Raw genomic sequence first — 21702 nt, forward strand, 5'->3', positions numbered from 1 at the left:
TAAGTTGCTTTCTTCAGTGCCGTTGTAACTTTGAATGGTCACTAAATGAACTGTTGTAAGTTGAGGACTACCTATAGTGTGGAGTTTAACAGAGGTGGTCTATGCTGTCCTTAATATTTGGTAAAACAACATGAATACTAGTACTCAGAACTGGTTTGAAGTTGCCGAGAGCATCTGGGCATCTGTTTATTAGCTTCACTTGATTCTGCAGCCACTGTGATTGCTGCCAAATTTCACAGTGCTGGAATTGGGTAGTTTAGATTTTATGAGCGGTAGAAATTTCTAAAAATAATGGCAGAAGATTAAAAATCATGTAGACAACACGCACGCCCTTTTAATACACTGCTAAATTACTGAGAAGCAGATGGATAATTTCAGAGCCTTTCTGAGTGCCCATTAAAGACAGGAAGATGTTTTGAAATGTTTAGGAAAGTTGAAGCTGTGACATTTAAGTATTTTGAACGGGGCCTGTCCTCCAGATCCAGTTCTTTATACAGCTAATAAATAGGGAAACGGTATGATTAATATCTATAGAATGATTATAAAACAGTCTTCATCCCGTATAAATCAACAGGAAAAAAAAATCCAAACCACCAGCATTGGCAGGAAAGAGAATGTGTCCCATATTTGGGAGAGGATTGTGGAGGAATAAGGAAAATCAGAAAAATTCATCCATGGACCACTAACACTTGGCTGCAGAGTGAGGAGGGACACATATGCTCAACTACGTATCTTTAGAGTAATATTTTGTTGCAATCAACATGGATATAATTATGGAAGTTGTAATGCTTTCTTTCAGTTTGTCTTTTCTTTACAGTTTTATATATAAAAGAACAATAAGAGTAGTATTATTGCAAGAACAATAAGAGGACAGAGACTGTAGTGGTGTGAGAATTATAAACACAAAAGCCACAGCACAATTATTTGCGATTGTTTGACAAGAATCGAGAAATCCGTGAGCTTGAACTAGCATCAAGCCATCTCAGCAACAGAAGATCATTTGTCAAGTGATCTCTAAGCACTAATTTCCAGCTAATTACAATTTCCTAGCACTAATTTCCAGCTATAAGTTTTCATAATATGGAGAACAAATATGATAAGCTAATTAATAACTTGATTTGTATTCTTTTCCGGCATTTTCAGTGGCTTTCGAAAGACTTGCTCCCTAGCTCACAAGCTATTCTGTCTTTTCATTTTTAACAGTATTGTATTGTTAAAAATTCTTTTCAACACATTAAAAGGAAAACAAACATGTTACTGGCAGAAGAGAATAATCCCTTCTGGGTGTTTTGTTACGTTCTATGATTGAGAAAGCTTAATTGTATGATAAAAAGACAAAAAACATTGTTTGTGAGCCATAACTCTGCAGGGATGGCTTCTCTATTGAAAGCAGTGAATTGTTACTCATTGAAGATGTGCATTGAGTTTCTCTCTTCCTTACTTCCTGTTAATCTGGGGAAGAGATAGGCAATCTGCTTTCGGCTAAGCCAGAAGCGGCAGAAAGGTGTTGTAGTTGCTACCCCAATAGTAGTATAAGATTTGAATGTGGTAATTATTGGCTATGTGGGGAGCTGCTTAATTAGCTGAGGTATTAAGAAATCTCTTGCCTCCTTGATCAGTTTCAGTACTCTTCCCAATCAGATCAGGAATCACCGTATTTTTCAGAGTATAAGACACACCATTCGCCCCCCCAAAAAGAGAATAAAAATTTGGGTGCGTCTTACACATTGAATGTAGCCCTACCCACCCCCACAGAGGCCAAAAACGTGAGTCATGGAGGCAGCAATGATCTGTATTGTTTTGTTTGTTTATTGGATTTATATGCCGCCCTTCTTCCCAAAGGACTCAGGGTGGCGTACAGCATTAAAAAAAAACACATATTACAAAAGTTTTTAAAAAATTAATAGAATATCCCAAAAACAAACCCAATTAAGATTAACAATAACATTAAAAAAATCGATTAAAATTAACAATAATCAATGATTTATTTTGTTTTGTTCAGGCCAGGCTGGCTTGCTGGAAAAGCCAACTTTTTAGGGCGCGTCGGAAGGACCGGAGGTCGGGGATTATACGAAGCTCCGGGGGCAGCTCGTTCCAGAGGGAAGGCGCTCCCAAAGAGAAGGCTCTCCCCCTGGGGGTCGCTACCCGGCACTGTCTGGCCGACGGCACCCTGAGGAGGCCGACTCTGTGGGATCGCACTGGATGGTGGGAGGCTAGCAATTCCTGTAGCTTGGAACAGCTGATTGGGGGTATTCCAGCAGTCGGATCCACCCGCCAATCAGCTGTGCTGAATCAGGGTGCAGTAAGTGCTGAAGCTGACTTGGCTGGTCAGAATTTGCAGTAGCAATTACATCCCGAAAGCACACACAAGTAATTGATTCAGCAGGATTCAAAATAATAATAATAATATACAATACAATACCAAAAGCAGGTTTTCCAATGTAGCAGTCAATACAAGCAGAACACAAGCAGTTTCACTTTCAGTTCTCAGCTAAGCCAGGCTCCTTCCTGTCTCCTTGTCGCTCACACAGCAAATACTGTTTCCGAGTCCAATTAGTCCTCGTTGGCTGACTTAGTTGCTATCCCTATTCATTGGCTGACCTTGTTAACATGTGTGCCAAGTCAGGAAGCTATCCAGCTGAATACCATGGATGCTGGTAGGCAGAGGCAGAATTTTTCTTCTTCTTATTTTCCTCCCCAAAAACTAAGGTGCAGTCTTATACTCCGGAGCGTTTTATAGTCCGAAAAATACGGTAACTATAATTTCCTAATTCATCAATGAAGCCCATCAACTTGAGTTTGTACTTTGGTTAGCCATTGAAATGAACAGCACTTCTTAAATCTCATTTATTTCAGTCTGGTTATTTTGACTAAGTGTAGCTTCAACCTCCCAGCTACCATTTTCATTGTTAACCATAGTCAACTTCAAAAGTGTGGTTTAGTATATCCATGCTTGTTCAGAAATGGACACCGGCGATTGGATGAATTAGAAAATGATTGTCAGAAGCACCCTACCTTTATCACAGCAAGGTTAATACGTGTTCATCTCTTCTGCGTGTTGTATTAAAATACACTAACTAGTTAATAGTATTTAAGATCTTTGCAGGTTGCTGTTCTTATAAGGGCCCTGTTTTGCAACTGTTAAAAAAATCAGAGTGATTCAGGAGATGCATTTGTACATCACACAACTTTTTTTCAATCTCAGAATTGTTGCTCCTTATGATACTAAATGGTCCATGTGCTAGGGAAGATTCCATATCTATTTCTAAAAGTTTTGAGAACTTAAAAGCAGCTGAAAGCCCATGCATTTTGCTGGCATGCCACGAAGACTATTATTGAAAATACCCATTCATTCATCTTTTACCTTTGCAACTCTTTCAATGGCCCACTTCCTTAAAACGAAATGAATTCAAGATGGCAGGCATATGTCTTCTGCAAATCCATGGCTATCCTCCCAGCTTGCTATGGATAATCCAGAGTTACCCAGGGGAAGTTCATGGTTGACTGGAGATCGGAAGATTTAATCTGGCACAGGGCTACCAAACTACAGTGGCTTGCTAAAACAATTGCCACTCCAACACACACAGGGTAGCATAAGCATGTGTGTAAAAATGAATTTCATCCTTGTCCGTGGAAATTCATCTTTTTTTTTTTTTTTGCAAAATGAGTGTTCCTAGTAAGTTGCAGGAGGGAGTGGGGGAACGAAATGGCCAAGGCAAAGGAATAAACTATGCCTTTATAAGCAGGTAAGATTTTTTTTTTTAAAGCTGCAAAACAGCCAAGAAAATGTTTTTTTTCTTCTTAAAACAGATGCAAGTCCTAAAAATATATGAGTACTTTTTTTTTTAACCAAACCGTTCAATGTCATTTTGCTTCTCTCTCTCTTTTTTTTCTTCTTTTCTTTTTCTAAGACCCTTCTTTGTTCTGTGGGTTTTCTTTTGTAACTCTGCCAGACTGCAACTTTGTCCCCCCTTCCTCCGCTCCTTTCTGGTCAGGTATTGCTTTTACTGCTTTCTATTTATTCTCTGTTTGCTTGTTTTACAAGTTCAGTGTTTCAGTTTCTGCCTTGCAATGCAAGCCTAGGGAAGGGACGGATTCATTAGCCAACCTTGGAACATAATTTGACTTAAAACACAACTTGCGGCTTACAAATATGTTACCTTAGCCCCATGGGAGTGATTTACTCTCAGCTGCTTTGACCTAGCCGGAGAATGTTTAAAGCACGTGAAAAAGTGAATGATTCGGGGCTGTCATGTGATTTTGCCCTTCGACATTCAAGAAGGGCATCTAAATGTACTGCAGGGAATGCCAAAAACCTGATTCTGGAATGTTTTCAGAATATTGGAGAAGGTGCCCATGTGGCCAGCCAAAATCTCATGTAAACAAAATGATGACATTATGTATAGCTATTGATATTCTTAAATGGTTCTACTCTATTTTCGGCGCCCTTAAATATTCGTCCCATCCCTAAAAGCCATTTTGCCAAAGCATTTTCGGATAAAGTGCAAGAAGGAAGATAGCTTTCAATATAAGGCAGTTTTGCATGCGCATTGCCTGCAAGTTAATTTTATCCATCTTCTATGCATTTGTGTTTCCTTTAGTCACTTCTCATTGTGTCACCCACCAAAAGACATTTGTGCCTTAAAGGGATGGGAATTTTTTTTGTTTACAACAATTAGAAGTGTCAAATCTCTGGCATTATATTTAGGTAGATGAATCATTTGCTCAGTTCTGAATCCCAGCGTTATGATGTGTAGGACTGAAGATGGAGGCTGTTTAAATTAGAACATGATGGAAATTGTAACCAGAGGAAGCTAAGGCCAAATATGATGGGAAGAATCTTACAATAGACTGGATTAATTGATGGTAACTGCAACTTGCTTGCTTCCCACCTGGATCTAAAGCCAGTGATGGGATTCAAATAATTTAACAAACGGTTCTCTGCCCTAATGACCAGCTGGGTAGGCGTGGCTTGGTGATCATGTGATTGTGGGTGTGGCCAATGCAATGTCACTCAAGTCGATGGGCGCTTTGCCTTAGCTGTGACAATGTAATGAGGGTTAACCGGAGAGGCACTTTCTGTAAGCAGGGCAATAAAGATGAGGCTAGAAACAAGACCAGAATGTTTCCTTCCTGCCTTCCTTACAGGATTAGCCCTGTAAAGTGGGAAAAAACAAAAGGAGATTTCTTCCAACAACTGGTTTTCTGAACTGCTTAGAAAGTTAACACCTGGTTCTCCTGAACAGGTGAGAACTGGCTGAATCCCACCACTGTCTAAAGCCACATCTGGACATGTTCAAAGTTAATAGAAAGGACAGAAAGTCAAGGCGAGCGTTCCCATTCACGCAGATCAAGGAAAATAACTTTTAGAAAGTATTGAGAATAGTCATAGTTCAGGAGTGTAGTTTTGGCAGGGGGCTGTTCTCCAAGCTTGCTCTTTAGCTCCCAGATGTTTCATTAACCATACTAGGTAACATCTTTCATGCAATCACTTTTTACACAACTCTTTGTTAAGCTTTCTGGCACAAGATGTGAAGATGCTACTAACTCACAGAGCTAACTACTAGAATGCATAGGCCAGATGTTCAACTGTCTGCTTTGGGAGAGGGAACTTAATTTGTTGGCTCAGTTTTTTTTTCTTTTTGTAAAACCTCCTTTGGTGAGAAGATTAACTTCTGAAGCCAGATAGAAACGATTCTGGGGTAGATGAAGAGGCCTTTGATGTATTCCTCCATTCCTCCCTATGGAACGTTTATTTGAGTCCTAGCAGTGGCAAAACACGATGGGCAGTAGTGATATAGCTCCAGATGTTTCTATACGAACCTACCAACCCAGCTAGTTCACCCTAGTTCAAATGCCAACCTAGCAGTTTGAAAGCACGTAAAAATGCAAGTAGAAAAATAGGAACCACCTTTGGTGAGAAGGTAATAGCGTTCCGTGTGCCTTCAGCGTTTAGTCATGCCGGCCACATGACCATGGAGATGTCGTCAGACAGCGCTGGTTCTTCGGCTTCGAAACGGAGATGAGCACTGCCCCCTAGAGTCAGGAACAACTAGCATATATGTGTGAGGGGAACATTTACCTTTACCTTCAGTGGTGAAACATCATGGGCAGTAATTATATAGCTCCAGATGTTTCTATGCGTATAATTTCAGCCTCAGATATAGATGGTTTCACTCTGGGCCAGAGGTCTCCTTAAAGAGAGAGGTGCATTCATTTTTGTGATGTACTCAGATCAATAGCTGTTTATATGGGAATTAAATGAATCTGGAAAGATTGTGGACAATTAAGGCTAAATGGAAGTTTTACATATACAATAGAACAGTGTTTCTCAACCTTGGGAACTTTAAGTCCCGTGGACTTCAACTCCCAGAATCCCCCAGCCAGCATAGCTTAAAGTCGCCAAGGTTAAGAAACATTGCAATAGAACCAGTGGTATCTCAAAGGACAGATTCCTCAAAGCACAATCTTTGGTCTCCTGTCATTGGCCTTCCAGAATGCATCTTTCTGGCTGCTATGGAAAACAGAATGTTTGATAAATTAGATTGGATTAAATTAGATTAGATCAGGCCAAATCAAACCATGTTCATTTTGGAGTATTAATGGCAATGTCTTGCCTGATTTAAGCAATCACCATATAATGTTTTTTCTTGCTTTGCCTATGTGAATTCTTGCGGCCTTTCTTTGTCTTCTTGGCTTTTCTCCTGCCGTTGTTAATATATTTCTCACAATACAACAATTTCAACATAGCGAAAGAACTATTGGCATTTGACAACTTTTATGCGAGTGTTCGTTTAATGTATGTGCTTAGCCAATAGTGAACAGTACGCGTCATAATGCAAGGTAATACAAAACATTGGATCCTATCATTAGCCTCCATTCTATTTCCTCAAATACTTTTTTGTAGAGTTTTTGAGCATATTTGTAATATCAACTACTTTGAAGGATTGTGCAATAGATTCCATAGTGACCAAAAAAAAGGCAGAATTTGTTTTCAGAGTGTGAGTTCATTTTAGGCATTTCAATTTTGGTCACTGATGTTTCCATAGATTTTTTCCCCCCTAAGTGCAGCGTCTGTTACTGTTACTGTTATGGAAAGTCTGCCTTTTTCTACGTGCAGCAATTTGTGGTTGTAAATAGGGTTCCACCACAAATGCGCGTACGACAAAAGCACGTGTGACTAAAGCGCGGTGACAAAACCGCGCCGTCAAAACTGCGGAGATGAATGAGCGCTGAAGCGCGCCGACAACAGCGCGCCGACAGAAGCGCGCTGTAACATAACCCTAAAAATAACCCTAAACCTAACCCTAACCCTAACCCTAACCCTAAACCTTACTTTAACTTAAATTGCGCTTCTGTCGGTGCGCTGTTGTCGGCACGCTGTTGTCGGCGCACTTTTGACATCGCGGTTTTAGCGCCGCAGTTTTGTCGGCGCGCTTTTGACGTTCGCGGTTATGTCGTGCCACGGTAAATAGTGACTTTTTTTTAATAATAGCTGCCGTTGTTACAAACCCTCGGTTTTGAATGTAGAAAAAAGCATTGCTGATTGTTAATGCTTTGTGTGAAAGTAGGAGGTAGGATTTAATGTTGTTGACGTATAGTCCTTTCCACAGTTGTATTTTTGCTACGATGAAAGGATTTGGGTTCAACATGTGCTTGCTTTTTCGACCGAGGTCCAGTCCCGATTAGACTGGGTGCATGATGTGCTTTTTTTAATCTGCTTTCCTTTGTTTGTTTTTAACTCTCCTTGCTTAATGACCATTCATTCAGTAACTGTTTGAAGTTACAGGGGCACTGAATGAAGGAACTTAACAATCAATCCCTGATGTTACACTGCTGCAGTGCCCCGGCAGTGATCAAAATTTGGCAGCCCAACTCCACCTACAATGAGGCTTTCTTCCCTAATTTCCATAAATGCTCCCTTGTAACATCTGGTGAAGATGACCTCATGTCTCTACATGGGGCTGCCCCTGAAGAGTGTTCAGAGACTACAGTTGGTCCAGAATGCAGCCACGTGAGCGATATCGGGTGTACCTAGATACACCCATGTTACACTTATCCTCCGCGAGCTGCACTGGCTTTCCATCGGTCTCCGGTGCTGGTTATCACCTTTAAAGCCCTACATGGCCTAGGACCTGGATATCTGCGGGACCGCCTCCTGCCACATACCTCCCAACGGCCGATAAGATCTTACAGGCTGGGCCGCCTCTGGGTGCCGTCGACTGGGCAATGCCGGCTGACGACCCCTCGGGGGAGCGCCTTCTCTGTAGCTGCTCCGGCCCTGTGGAACGATCTGCCCGCGGAGATCCGGACCCTTCCCACTCTCTCGGCGTTCTGAAAAGCCACTAAAACCTGGCTGTTCCGGCAGGCCTGGGGCTGTTGACCCCATAATGAGGTCCAGCCCCATCTAGGACTGAGTGTTTGGTGTGTTGCTTTTAAATCTGTCTTTTCTTTTCCCTATATTTTAGTTTTTTATTTTATTCTTGTATTTGTAAGCCGCCCGGAGTCCTACGGGATTGGGCGGCATATAAATTTATTAAATTACAATTACAATGTGGCCTGCAACTGTTTTGCAAAGGTCTAGAGTGGACAACAGAGGGAACAAAATATGGTGAAGATCATCTAGGGCTGGTGGATAAAGGACAAGGTGGCATGGGCAAATGAGGTTGGGGTGGCAGCAGCTTCCCAGGGTGGCTGTGGCTTTGTGTCACACTGCTGAGATGTGTTGGGGCTTTCTCAGGTGGCTGTGTGCCATGCTGCTGGGATGGAGTGGGATAGCTGGGGATTCTCTGGGCAATTGTTAGCGGCTGAAAGCCGTTAAAACCTGGCTGTTCCGGCAGGCATGGGGCTGTTGACCTTAGTGTTAAGATCCAGCCCCGATCAGAGTGTATGTGTGTTGTGAATTCTTAATTATTTCTTTATTTATTTTGCTTTGCTTTTTTTCTTCTTTTGTTGTAAGCCGCCCGGAGTCCCCCGGGATTGGGCGGCCTATAAATTTAATAAATGAAATGAAATAGTCATAGCAATAGCAGTTAGACTTATATACCGCTTCATGGGGCTTTCAGCCCTCTCTAAGCGGTTTACAGAGTCAGCATATCGCCCCCAACAACAATCCGGGTCCTCATTTTACCCACCTCGGAAGGATGGAAGGCTGAGTCAACCCTGAGCCGGTGAGATTTGAACAGCCGAACTGCAGAACTGCAGTCAGCTGAAGTAGCCTGCAGTGCTGCATTTAACCACTGCGCCACCTCGGCTCTGAATGAACTGTGACTTTGTGTCCCACTGCTAGGCTGGGCTGTGGCTTCTTAGGGTAGCTACAACTTTTTACCACACTGCTGAGCCTTCTCAGGGCAGCAGTGGCTTTCCAGTGCGCTTTCTATGTGCCAGGCCAGGGTTTTCAAGGCTTCCTAGTATGTCTGCAGCTTCAGCTTGGGCTCATTGCAGACCCAGATCCACAGTGTGCCAAGAAGGCTTAGAGCCACAGTGTGCAAAGTAGCCCAGAGCCATGTGGTTTTGGGACTCCTAGCAAGGCAGGATACTGAGTAACCGAAAGGGCAGTAATGGGGAGGAATAGGCAATTGGGGAGAATTGAAAGGGAGGCTGTCCTCTTATTTTGAAAGAACTGAGCATCAGAGCTGAACCAAAACTGTTATGGCTTGGTGTTGACCTCAGTAAATACTGTAGTTTTTCTATGTGCTTCTTAGTCACATTGAGACTCCAGAGCTTTACATTTATATTCTGAAAAAAAAAGTGGTCTTAGTCCAGAAATATACTCTATTTAGGAATTATTGGAGAATATCTTGCCCTTAGAAATATGCCTCATTAATTTCAGTAAAATGGTCAAAGTTCAAGGAGGCACATTTATAGCAATAGCAATAGCAGTTAGACTTATAGACTTCAGCCCTCTCTAAGCGGTTTACAGAGTCAGCATATTGCCCCCAACAATCCGGGTCCTCATTTCACCCACCTCGGAAGGATGGAAGGCTGAGTCAACCTTGAGTCGGTGAGATTTGAACAGCTGAACTGCAGTCAGCTGAAGTAGCCTGCAGTGCTGCACTCTAATCACTGCACCACCTCGGCTCTATAGCAATAGCAGTTAGACTTATATACCGCTTCATAGGGCTTTCAGCCCTCTCTAAGCGGTTTACAGAGTCAGCATATCGCCCCCCACAGTCTGGGTCCTCATTTCACCCACCTCGGAAGGATGGAAGGCTGAGTCAACCTTGAGCCGGTGAGATTAGAACCGCTGAACTGCAGATAACAGTCAACTGAAGTGGCCTGCAGTACTGCACCCTAACCACTGCGCCACCTCGGCTCTTATTTGTCAGTATCTTTGAATCAAAAAACGAGAAGGAGAAGAAGATACCGTTTGTATTGGTTTTTCCTACAACTTTGGATGATTCATTGATATCAAGAAGTAGCTGATTTGGAGAAACAAGTTTGAACTGAGGGAGAAGAATCAAAATCCCTTAGAAGTGCAAAGAATAGGTCTATGGTCTTTACACATTTCAGCAAATAATCTTAGGAAGATGCAATTTGTTTTTCCTGAATAAATCTAACCGGGAAGCAATAAGAAAAAAAAAAAAAAAGGATTATATGGAATGAATTTCATTCATGCTATACCATAATACCACACATTTCTCCATTTCTGCTTGCACTTTGTACTAGACTGGCATACGAAAAGAGTTGCTAATGTTACTCAGTTGTTGTGCAGTTATGAAACTTCAAATAATGTCACCTCCCTGTGTTTCCCCCAGTGCTGAGTCCCAAAGTCCTCGGGATAGCCATCGCCCGCTATGATTTCTGTGCCAGAGACATGCGTGAATTATCCCTGCTCAAAGGAGATGTGGTCAAAATTTACACAAAAATTAGCGCCAATGGCTGGTGGAGAGGTGAAGCCAATGGAAGAGTAAGCCTTTCTCTATTTTTCTCCTGGTTCTTAACTTGACTGTAATATATATATATATATATATATATATATATATATATATATATATATATATATATATATATATATATATATATATATATATATATATATATATATGGTAATGAAGTATATTGGAATTGAATGTTAATGCAATTTCCCATGAAAATGTGAAATATTCTTGCTGTTTTCCTAAAATTTAGATTAACTATAAACTACAGTAGTCTAGTTGTTTGTGTCTACAATATCATCGTCGTCATCATCATCATCAACATCAACATCATGATCATCATGATCAACATCAACATCAACATTTTAGCCATTGTCCATCCACTGCGGGATGAAAGCCTCTTCCGCATGTTGCCAACCAATATGGACTTGAGCTTTCGTTGGCCATGGGTCCTCAATAGTCTTGTTTTAGGTTTCTTTGGTGGATGCTTTTTATCAAGTGGGATCCATTCTGTGACTCCCTTGGTCCACCTGCCATCACTTCTTCTTGCTACGTGACCAGCCCTTTTCCATTTAAATTCTTTTCTTTTCTTCTTTTGATGGTATTGTACACTTCTGGTTGTTCCCTAATCCATACGCGGGTCTTCCTCTCTTGTCTTGTGATGCTGAGCATGAATCTTTCCATGGCTCTTTGTGCCACTCATAGCGTTTGTATCCAATGTCGGCTGGCGACTCCCCGGGGGAGAGCCTTCTCTGTTGCAGCTCCGGCCCTCTGGAACGAGCTCCCTGTTGAGATCCGGATCCTTACTACCCTCCCGGCCTTCCGCAAAGCCACCAAGTCCTGGCTGTTCCAGCAGGCTGGAGGGAGCTGAGAAGCATCTACCTCCACAGAAATTGTGAATGTTGGCTTTGTTTTTAATATGTTGTCTTTGTCTCGTTTCCCCCTTTCCCTTGTCTTTTGTGAGCTGCCCGGAGTCCTCCAGGAGTGGGTGGCATACAAGACAAATAAATAATAAATAATTGTGAGTTTAGTGCCCACGTTTTGCTGGCATATGTTAGAACAGGTAGCACAGACTGGTCGAAAACTTTTCAGTCAGGGGCGAGGCTGTTCTTGAATGTACCCGTGTTGAATTCATGTCCTCAAACCATAAATGATGTGCTTAAATTAACAAAAGGATAGCGTAAGAATATTTTCCCTTTGCCTTTCAAAAAGAAATGAATCAGAACTTCTGTGGAAGGCCTGGAATAATTTGAACGTCTGGACCAGATTCTTGGATCCAATGTTCTTATCTTCCAAATGAAGGCATGTGTAGATAGGCTAGTTCACCAAGTGGTTATCGCAAATGACAGACTCTTTGCTAAATCTGTCAGCCATCAAAGTGATAAGCAATTGTTTTTCCTCCTAACGTGGAAGCTAAAGAAGTGGAGGAGTTTATCCTAGTGACGTCCAACATCTGTCCTCAATTCCAGAAATGTACAAAAAGCTAGATGAGGAAAGGATGCACCACATCTTTCTTTTTAGCAACAGTGAATGTGAAGTGGGAAGGTCTGACTCATACATTGCACATGTTTCTTTAAGAGAAAGAAAGCATAGATTTCAGCTATTGCTCCACCAAGGGATTGATCACTTCTCTTTTGCCTATCCTATAGGAAAGTGGTTTGGAGCAAGAGGAATTCTTTTGTTGTTAGGTAGAAAATCAAAATCAAAAGGAGACCGGAAGCACCTTTTCCAGTTAACAAATATTATCAAAATCCATAGATTTTTGTGAGATACCTCTCACTTCATCAGATGTTTGCTCCCCATCTAGCCAATGGGAGAAAGGAACAGAATGGTCACAAATATTGGCTGGCAGCTCTGCTTCCATATTGCCCCAAAGAATAAAGGTAAAGGTTCCCCTCGCACATATGTGCTAGTCGTTCCCGACTCTAGGGGGCAGTGCTCATTTCCATTTCAAAGCCGAAGAGCCAGCGCTATCCGAAGACGTCTCCGTGGTCATGTGGCCGGCATGACTAAATGCTGAAGGCACACGGAACGCTGTTACCTTCCCATCAAAGGGGGTTCCTATTTTTCTACTTTCATCTTTACGTGCTTTTGAACTGCTAGGTTGGCATGAGCTGGGACAAGTAATGGGAGCTCACTCCGTTACGCGGTACTAGGGATTCGAACCACCAAACTGCCGATCTTTCTGATTGACAAGCTCAGCGTCTTAGCCACTGAGCCACCGCATCCCAGTGCCAAAAAGGATGTTAACAGGCAAAAACAGATTAACAGAGTTGGAAGGGACCTTGTGGGTTATCCCCCTGCCCAAGCAGGAGACCCTACATCTGCCTCTGATTGTGAGGTGAGAATGGAACACCATTTAGTTCTATACATTTTCATCTCCATTCTGAAATGTTTGCAAGCATAGGTTGCAGGCCGAGAAGAACATCTGAATTTCCGTCAGGCCCATTGATGACTATGTGTATATTTCTCCGAAGAAACATGTTCTCCCACAACAATTTATTGCAGTTTTTATCCTCTTCTAAATCATTTTCCATTTGAAAGGAAGGTCATGCACAAAATTATCTTGAGTGGAACAAAATTCAATAGGGATAACCAAGTTTCTTTTCTCATTTTAGGTGGGCTGGTTTCCATCGACCTATGTAGAAGAGGACGAATGACTGACAGATCCAGTGGGTACTTTGGAACATAAATTTCAGGGACTATGAAAGCACCATTGAAGTGTCTGCAGAGCATTGTTCATCCTGCTAAGTATTTGAAACGCAGCTCTTCAGTCTGTCGAAACTTTCTAGACCCCCCAACGCTGGAATTCCTGAAGACGTTTGTGCTGACAGCTTGAATATCTCACTCAGAGAGGTGCAAAGAAGCTGCTTCACAGCCTCCCACCACTGGGGACCAGTCCCAAACTCTAAACCTCACCTTCCTGGGGGGGCGGAAAAAAGAAAGAAAATCATTTCAAAACAGACTTCTTTTAAAAACACTTCATTTCATTCCATCTACAGTGAATGCTAAGTATGGCTAGCAGTGTATGAGCTCTCACCGTTCTGTTAAGTGAAATCTCTGATGACAGTTATCACTTCCTCCAGAGGGAAATGTTTGAGCATTCTGGAAATCATGTGGTCAATATTATTTCTCCTGAAATATCTTACAGCACTAATTAACTTTGCCAATAACCACACACTTCACCAGTTCTGCAATCTCTCAATACACTTTTTGGGAAGATGAAGCATACATACAATATGATTTGCATGCCATTTAATGGAATGGGGATGGGGGGTGGTGGTGGAAGAAAGAATACAAGCAAATTTAATGTTTAAATCCAGGGATGTTTTAACTGGCTTATTGGAGTCTTTTATTACAATATTTTATGGAACCAAGTTTTTTTTTTTTAAAAAAAGGGTTGTGACTTATACAATTATATTTGAAAAAGGGATTAATAGAAAAAGCTGCCTGGTATAGGGTATTCCATACAAAACTTTACGTTTTAATACACAAGCCCATGTGATGTGCTAAACTCTGTATATTTAAGAGAATTTCTACAATTTTATAGAGAAAGCTTCAGGAACAGTTTGATTGTATCTCTTGACCATTATTGAAAAGTCTACTAATCTTCAGGGTAGCTATGATTGTTGATCAATAGGATCAATAGTCTTGCTAAAGGCATTTTGGGTCCTTGAGATGATTGTATTACATAGAAAATAAGTAATTCAGGTGAATACTACTGTGTCCTGTGCTCCATTCTGTAGTTGAGTTGAATGATTTCATAAAGATGTAACCCTTTTCTCCTATCGTTGGGTTTCAAAATTTGGTTAAGTTGAAAGCCGTTGCCACAAATAATATTTCATCTGATATTTCCATTGTTTTAAGCTTTTGGGATAAATTAAGAAGGTTTCTATAGTTTTCAAAAACAGAGTCTTAAAGTATTGTGTTTTATGTTTCAGCCCATAGTTCTGAAACACACACACACTCACACACACACCTTAAAATAGGTTGAGTGGTAATAGCTTAATATCTTAAACAAAAAACACCAAGGAGCTAATAAAAGCCCACAAAATACTGGGTGCAGTTCATACAGAGACTTTGGAATTTGTAAAGACTCAAATTTCTACGTAGGTTTCCAGAGAAACCCCATCTGAAGTTGGTGTGTCCTTTATAAAAGGTGGCCCAATTGGGTAGAACATCAATTAGAAATGCAAATCAAGAAACCTTTATCTTCGATTGATTCAGAAAAGAGACTTTTAATTGATTTTGGATCAGATATAATCAATAGTCTCTGGCTGACTTTCCCAGACCCTAAGGTTTGTCTTAATGTTAAATGAACCAGTTATTTAATTATACATAAATTGTAAAAAACATTGTTCCACTATGCTTGTATGGAGTGTTTAAATAATCAGATAATTACACAGGTTTGATCCTTCCTTCCTTCATGCTTGCTTCTGATGGAAAGGTTGCCTTTTGCTTATTGAACAGCTGCAAAGACATGTAGCACTTATAAGCTAATCCAAGTCCACCATCAAACAATGATGAATTAATAGTGATAAAGAGGAATGCACAGGTTAGAAATGGTCTCAACTTCTCTGGACTCCCCCCCCCCCTAATTTTATACTAGCAGATAAAGCTTTTGGTCTTGAGAAGTTCAAAATTATTTATTGGAGACATTATTTTGTTGGAACCAATGATAACCTTTATATCTGGTTCCAGAATTGTACGTAATAAAATGTCCTGTGCTGAAATGTTAGGAATATACGTCCTTGGTATACTTTTTGGTCTGGTGGCCTGATCCTTAAGCGAAACTGTATCAGGAGATTTGCCTCTTTTTAATGGAGAAAAGTTTTGTCTTTAGTTTGCAAACCGAAACGCATCATGATATTTCATCATTGCTTATATGTCTTGCAAGGAAGAATCAACTTAATGTTAAAAAAAATAATAATAATTGGAGAAATGGATTATTTGGCTAAAACATTTTGAAGGGTAGTTTAAGAGCCACAAAGTTGGTGTTTGGTAATATTTTGCAACTCGGGTGGAACTTGAATTCCTGGAGCCATATCTAAGCAATTTATTCCATTATACTTTCTCACAAAGCTTCTGCATTCACCTCTGTAAACGCACCATACACAGACGCCACTTGGTTATTCACCGTAAATCTGGCGAGACTTTTCCCTGGCAGAGAAAGGGCAGGCAGCAATTTAACCTCCCTTGGTGTCACAATTACCCGTTTCTGCAGCTTTTCTTTCTTCTTTGTGCCACAGGGAGGGGGGGGGTCTGGTTGGGTTGTCTTCTGCTGCTTGAAATATTTTGAGACAGATTGCAAGGTTGGGTCTGGCTGATCGGTTGTGAATCCCTTTGCATACATTAACCTTCTCATTTTCAGGGAAGGGACTGGAGCAACCAGCCGTTGAGGAGCTCCATAAGTTCACAAAAGTTCTAGCTCTTTCTTGTCTTCATTAAATGCCCTGTGTTGAGTAAGTGAAATGCTGCATCATTGCCATATTTCAAATACCAAAGATTTAGTAAGCTGGAGCCTTGCTGTTTCTTTTATTTCCCTGCAATGCCTATTTATTTTCCCTGTGTCAGACCCTGCTCTCGTGCAGTGAGCTGGGGCAGTACTTTAATTTGTAATGTTATGTAAATATGTGAATATATTAATAAACTGGTTAATTACTTGTTTAATGACTCACAGCATAAGACAGGTAATTTGTAAAGATTTGTTTCTCTTTTTTCTTTTTTTAAAGATTACTTTTCCTTTCCAACAGTTTCCTACACGTTTCTAACGGTGCATTTTGCATTATAAAGCTGAGGTATTTTATATTTGAGGTTGTGTCTTTTCCATCAGAACGGAACTAAAAGAATCACTTTTAAGTTCATATCCTTTCTCCTTGACTGTAAGGTTGGATTGCCTTCATTTGGGACGGAAAACTAAATATTGTTTTAGATAAACAGAATCAGTCTTCTTCTGTTCCTTATTTATCTTTTGCCCAGATATTTGCAACATCTGTAAGATTCCAAAAGAAAATAATCTTATCTTCTAATGCTTTTCTGTCCATCCGTGTACACCACCATTCTTTTGACACAAGGATAGCCTACTCTACATGGTCAAATTACTAAATGTCTTATTATTCTATGAACCACTTCCTGAATGTTGTAACATTTCCTTTTGTGTCCCTGTCACCACAGTTAATCTTGAGCACTCTGGTGATTTTGATGGTGTTATTGCCCTTTTAAATTGGTAATAATTCGATAAGAATAGCTGTGCTGGAGCAACTAGGAGTCCATTTGGACAGATGTATTTTTTAAATTCGATGCCACAAAGTTTCACTGGTGTTGGTCTCTTGTACTTGACAGTGGCGATTAACACAACCATCTCCATTACTTTGTAAGCTAAGCCCACTGAATATCAGCACATCCCGCAGGGGTTAATTCTGCTAAAAGTGTTCAGAGACTACAACTAGTCCAGAAAGCAGCCGCGCGAGCAATATTGGTTGTACCAAGGTACATCCACATCACACCTATTCTCCGCGAGCTGCACTGGCTTCCCATTGGTCTCCGGGCGCAATTCAAGGTGCTGGTTATCACCTTTAAAGCCCTACATGGCTTAGGGCCAGCGTATCTGCGAGACTGCCTACTGCCACACACCTCCCAACGACCGATAAGATCGCACAGGAAGGGCCTTCTCCGGGTGCCGTCAGCCAGACAATGTCGGCTGGCAACTACCCGGGGAAGGGCCTTCTCTGTAGCCGCTCCGACCCTCTGGAATAAACTGCCCCCAGAGATCCGGACCCTCCCCACTCTCATGGCCTTTCGTAAGGCTCTTAAGACCTGGCTATTCCGGCAGGCTCTGGGCTGTTGAACTTACGATTGAGTTCCAGCCCCGATTAGACTGGGTGTATGTTGTGGTCTTTTTAATATATGTTTTTGTGCTTTTAACTTCTATTTTTAAATGTATTGTTGTAAGCCGCCCAGAGTCCTTCGGGATTGGGCGGCCTATAAATTTATTCAACATCAACATCAATATAGAATATTTATAGTTGTGAAGACTACAACACTGCAAATTGCAGAGTTTGTGTCATGGCACACAACTGGCTTTCCACCTTGGGTTGAAAGCTATGTGAGTGTTTGACACTCAATGACAAAAACCTATAAAGAGAAGGATACAAACTCTACATATCTTACTATTCTATATTATGACTCATTGTAAGAAGTGACTGCGGGAAGATGCAGTGGAGGAAGTGGTCCGTTTATATGAGAAGAGCCAACACAGCCCAGATGTGGGACCATAACTGACTCTCTATAAGCCTTATCATTTTCGAGATGTTGTTTTACTCTTGCTTAGCATTAAAATATGCCTTTCTGAGCATATATGGTGCTTCCAAGGTTTGCCAACTACGTGGGACTTAACACCTAGGAAGATAAGTGAAATGTGGCAACAGATACAAGCTTTATAATCCAAGTTATTGGCATTCATTTCATTTCATTTTTTCATTCATTTATTTCATTTGTATGCCGCCCTTTTCCCCGAGGGGGACTCAGGGCGGCTCACAAGTTGAGCAAGGGAAAGGGGATACAGACAGTTTGACACCAACACAAAACAATACATAATTTAAAAAGCACAACAATCATACCATTCGAGATAGGGGCACGGTTCTTTAGCCCCAGGCCTGTCGGAACAGCCAGGTTTTAAGGGCTTTGCGGAAGGCCTGGAGGGTGGTGAGGGTGCGAATCTCCACGGGGAGTTCGTTCCAGAGGGTTGGAGCAGCCACAGAGAAGGCTCTCCTCCGAGTAGTTGCCAGTCGACACTGGCCAGCGGATGGAATTCGGAGGAGGCCTAATCTGTGGGATCTAATCGGTCTGGTGGAGGTAATTGGCAGCAGGCGGTCAATTTGCCAACTACATGGGACTTAACACCTAGGAAGACAAGTGAAATGAGGCAACAGATACAAGCTTCATAATCCAAGTTATTGGCATAACAATATCATGAAGTGTGCAGTATCAATGTGACTCCTACCAGAGGTCTATGCCCACTTAGGCTTTCATTGCTTGAGATGATAATGGAGCATAGGACCACAATGGGATTCAGAACCATAAAACAACGTTGGACTTGGTTGAAATCTTTTAACAGTCACAAAGCTTTTAGAATGTTTGTTCATGTCAGAAGCATCACAATTAAAATAAGGCATACTATACATCATAAAATATAAGAGACAAGATTAAAAATATGTACAAGTTAAAACAAATCTTGCCCAGAAACTAGCAATATTAATTGCATTCTGTTGAGTTGGATTGGATTTGGATTTATTAAATTTATAGGCCGCCCAATCCCGAAGGACTCCGGGCGGCTTACAGAAAATAAGTTTTAAGAGAAGGGTTAAAAACAAACAGAGGAAAACGGATTAAAAGAAAACACATCATGCACTCAGTCTAATCGGGGCTGGACCTCGGTCAAGAGGTCAACAGCCCCAGGCCTGCCGGAATAGCCAGGTTTTGATAGCCTTTCGGAAGGCCATGAGAGTGGGTAGGGTCCGGATCTCTGGGGGTAGTTCATTCCATAGGGCCGGAGCAGCTACAGAGAAGGGCCTCCCCCGTGGCGCCGCCAGCCGACATTGTCTAGCTGATGGCACCTGGAGAAGACCCACCCTGTGGGATCTTATCAGTCGTTGGGAGGTGTGCGGCAGAAGACGGTCTTGTAGATATCCGGGTCCTAGGCCATGTAGGGCTTTAAAGCTAATAACCAGCACCTTGAATCGTGCTCGGAGACTGATAGGAAGCCAGTGCAGCTCGCGGAGTGTGGGCTTATCTACAGGGGTAGGGGTTTACTTTTTGGAATTAAAATTAACTTTTGCTGATTTCATAGACAGAAATCCTTCAACCGTTCTAGGTTAACAATGAAGTAATTGGTTGATGTGTTGAATATATTAAAGAAAACGTTAAGGAGGTTAAAATGATCTTGTGGATGCCTGATCTTAAAAGAAGGACCAGGATACATGCATGAGCAACAATTAAGAGTAACAAGAGTTTTTGAGAGGCATCAACTAAAAGATTGTATTTATCATGACAATATTAATCACAACATTTTGGAGCACAAGACATTGTTCAATAAATGCAATAAAATACAGCAGAAGTAACTGCTTTGAAAATGATCCTTGGGAAGGCTGTGAAAAGATAACTCAGGTGCCTGAATGTGTGAATAACTTGCACAATTAATAGTATTGGGTCATTTATGCATGTATTCTTTAATTGGAGATGTCTTCTTTTTAAAAAAATCTTTCTTTAAATGAAAATTATTCATTGTCAAAAAGGAACCATTCATCTTGTCAAAAAGACATACGATGTTAGCCTAAGGGCAATTTTTAATAACTATGTAAGTGACATTTGCCTGCATCGCCTTGGCAAGACTACATATATCTTTGTCAAACTGTCAAGATTTGGCACATTTTACTGTTTGGCCATTTAAATAGCAAAGATATACTAATTGTAGTCCCAAATTTCTATTGTTCTCTTTAGTGTTTTTACAGCGATCATCTGCACGCTCCTTCCTCTGAACTTCGCCTTCCATCTTCAAGTAATCGTTTTGTGTCTTGGCCTTATTAAGGCCACTGAAACGAACAGAAAAATATTGGATGATCATGTCAGTTTCTAAGTGCGATGAGATGGGGGGGCTACTCTGAGATTAGACTGAAGATTTCTACCCTGGTTTCTGATGAGTTTCTCAGCTCCTTGCCCTGATTATATTTTGCAAGTTTCCAGAGCTATTCAATGCTTTGACATTCAGCAACTGGCAAGTGCTTTCCTGTTACATTTCCTTAGTACACCTGCCATTTACAATAGACCTGCCACCACAAGTAGAATCTTCAGTGCAATAAATTAGCTCTATCGTGCAGCAATTTAGAGGGCTATGCTGTGAAGATGTGGGCCGTCCCCACAGAACTGTAGAGCTACTGGACGTATTGAGTATGACATCTATGTGACATTAGCTACCTCTTTCTTGAAAATAGTATAGTAATCAAGGTTCCTGCTGCATTTGAATTTGTTACTGTGGAAAACAGAGGAAGGACACACGATGCAATGTGGGCCATGTTGAGTTGTGTACAGAGGTGGGTTTCACAGAATTTTAATCAGTGGTTTTGCCATGCACTGAAAATATGAGCATGTATGCGCATGCACATGGCCTTCCGCACATGTGCTTAGCTTCTGCACGCAGCTTGCACACATGCATGCGGCTTAGAAAACATGGCTAAATAGGATGGCTGTCAGGCCTGCAATTATATTCCTTTTAGAATTTTGGCCTGCCATACTTTCTCTTATTTCATTATGCTGTTTCATTAGTATAGTCGCTGGGAGCGGGGAATAGACAGGAGTAGCATTGTGGAATGTATTGTTATCATTCTTTTCTAGAAGCCAAGGTTATATTTTGTTTCCGCACTTTTACACCTGACCGGAAGAAGCTGGGTGTGGATGCCAGTGTGGAAGAAGAAGATTGGACCATGTGATGGATTGTGGGTGTGGGGACAAGATCATGAACTTTTAACTGGGTGGAATTCTGATGTCATTTCCAGAATTGGGATGAACACAGATGTGCTGAGATGTCTGCTTTATTAAATTGGAACTTTAAGGATCATTTTGCCTTGGACTCTGATTTAATTCTACATGATACTTGGAATGCTGATATAGTTCCATGGCGCACACGCGGGCGGGCCCACCCGCAGGTCACCACTACCGGTTCGCTTGAACCAGTCCGAACCGGCTGAATACCACCATTGGATGTGTAAACAAAGGCAGGCAATAAATTGGACAGACAGTTGTAAAATCTCCGTTGAACTATCAGTTTTGG

The 21702-nt window shown here is 41.4% G+C and overlaps 1 protein-coding gene across 1 annotated transcript in view; it reads left to right on the top strand.

The window, feature by feature from the left end:
• VAV3 (vav guanine nucleotide exchange factor 3) overlaps nt 1-16550 on the top strand; it is a 193061-nt gene extending 176511 nt beyond the window's left edge. The window contains exons 26-27 of the mRNA XM_032218068.1: nt 10758-10909; nt 13496-16550. Of these exons, the coding sequence (XP_032073959.1) occupies nt 10758-10909; nt 13496-13537 (194 nt within the window). The 3' untranslated portion in view covers nt 13538-16550. The remainder of the gene's footprint in view (nt 1-10757; nt 10910-13495) is intronic.
• The last annotated feature ends 5152 nt before the right edge of the window (nt 16551-21702 follow it).

This window comes from Thamnophis elegans, chromosome 5 (assembly GCF_009769535.1).
Source record: "Thamnophis elegans isolate rThaEle1 chromosome 5, rThaEle1.pri, whole genome shotgun sequence".
NCBI classification, from domain to species: Eukaryota; Metazoa; Chordata; class Lepidosauria; order Squamata; family Colubridae; genus Thamnophis; species Thamnophis elegans.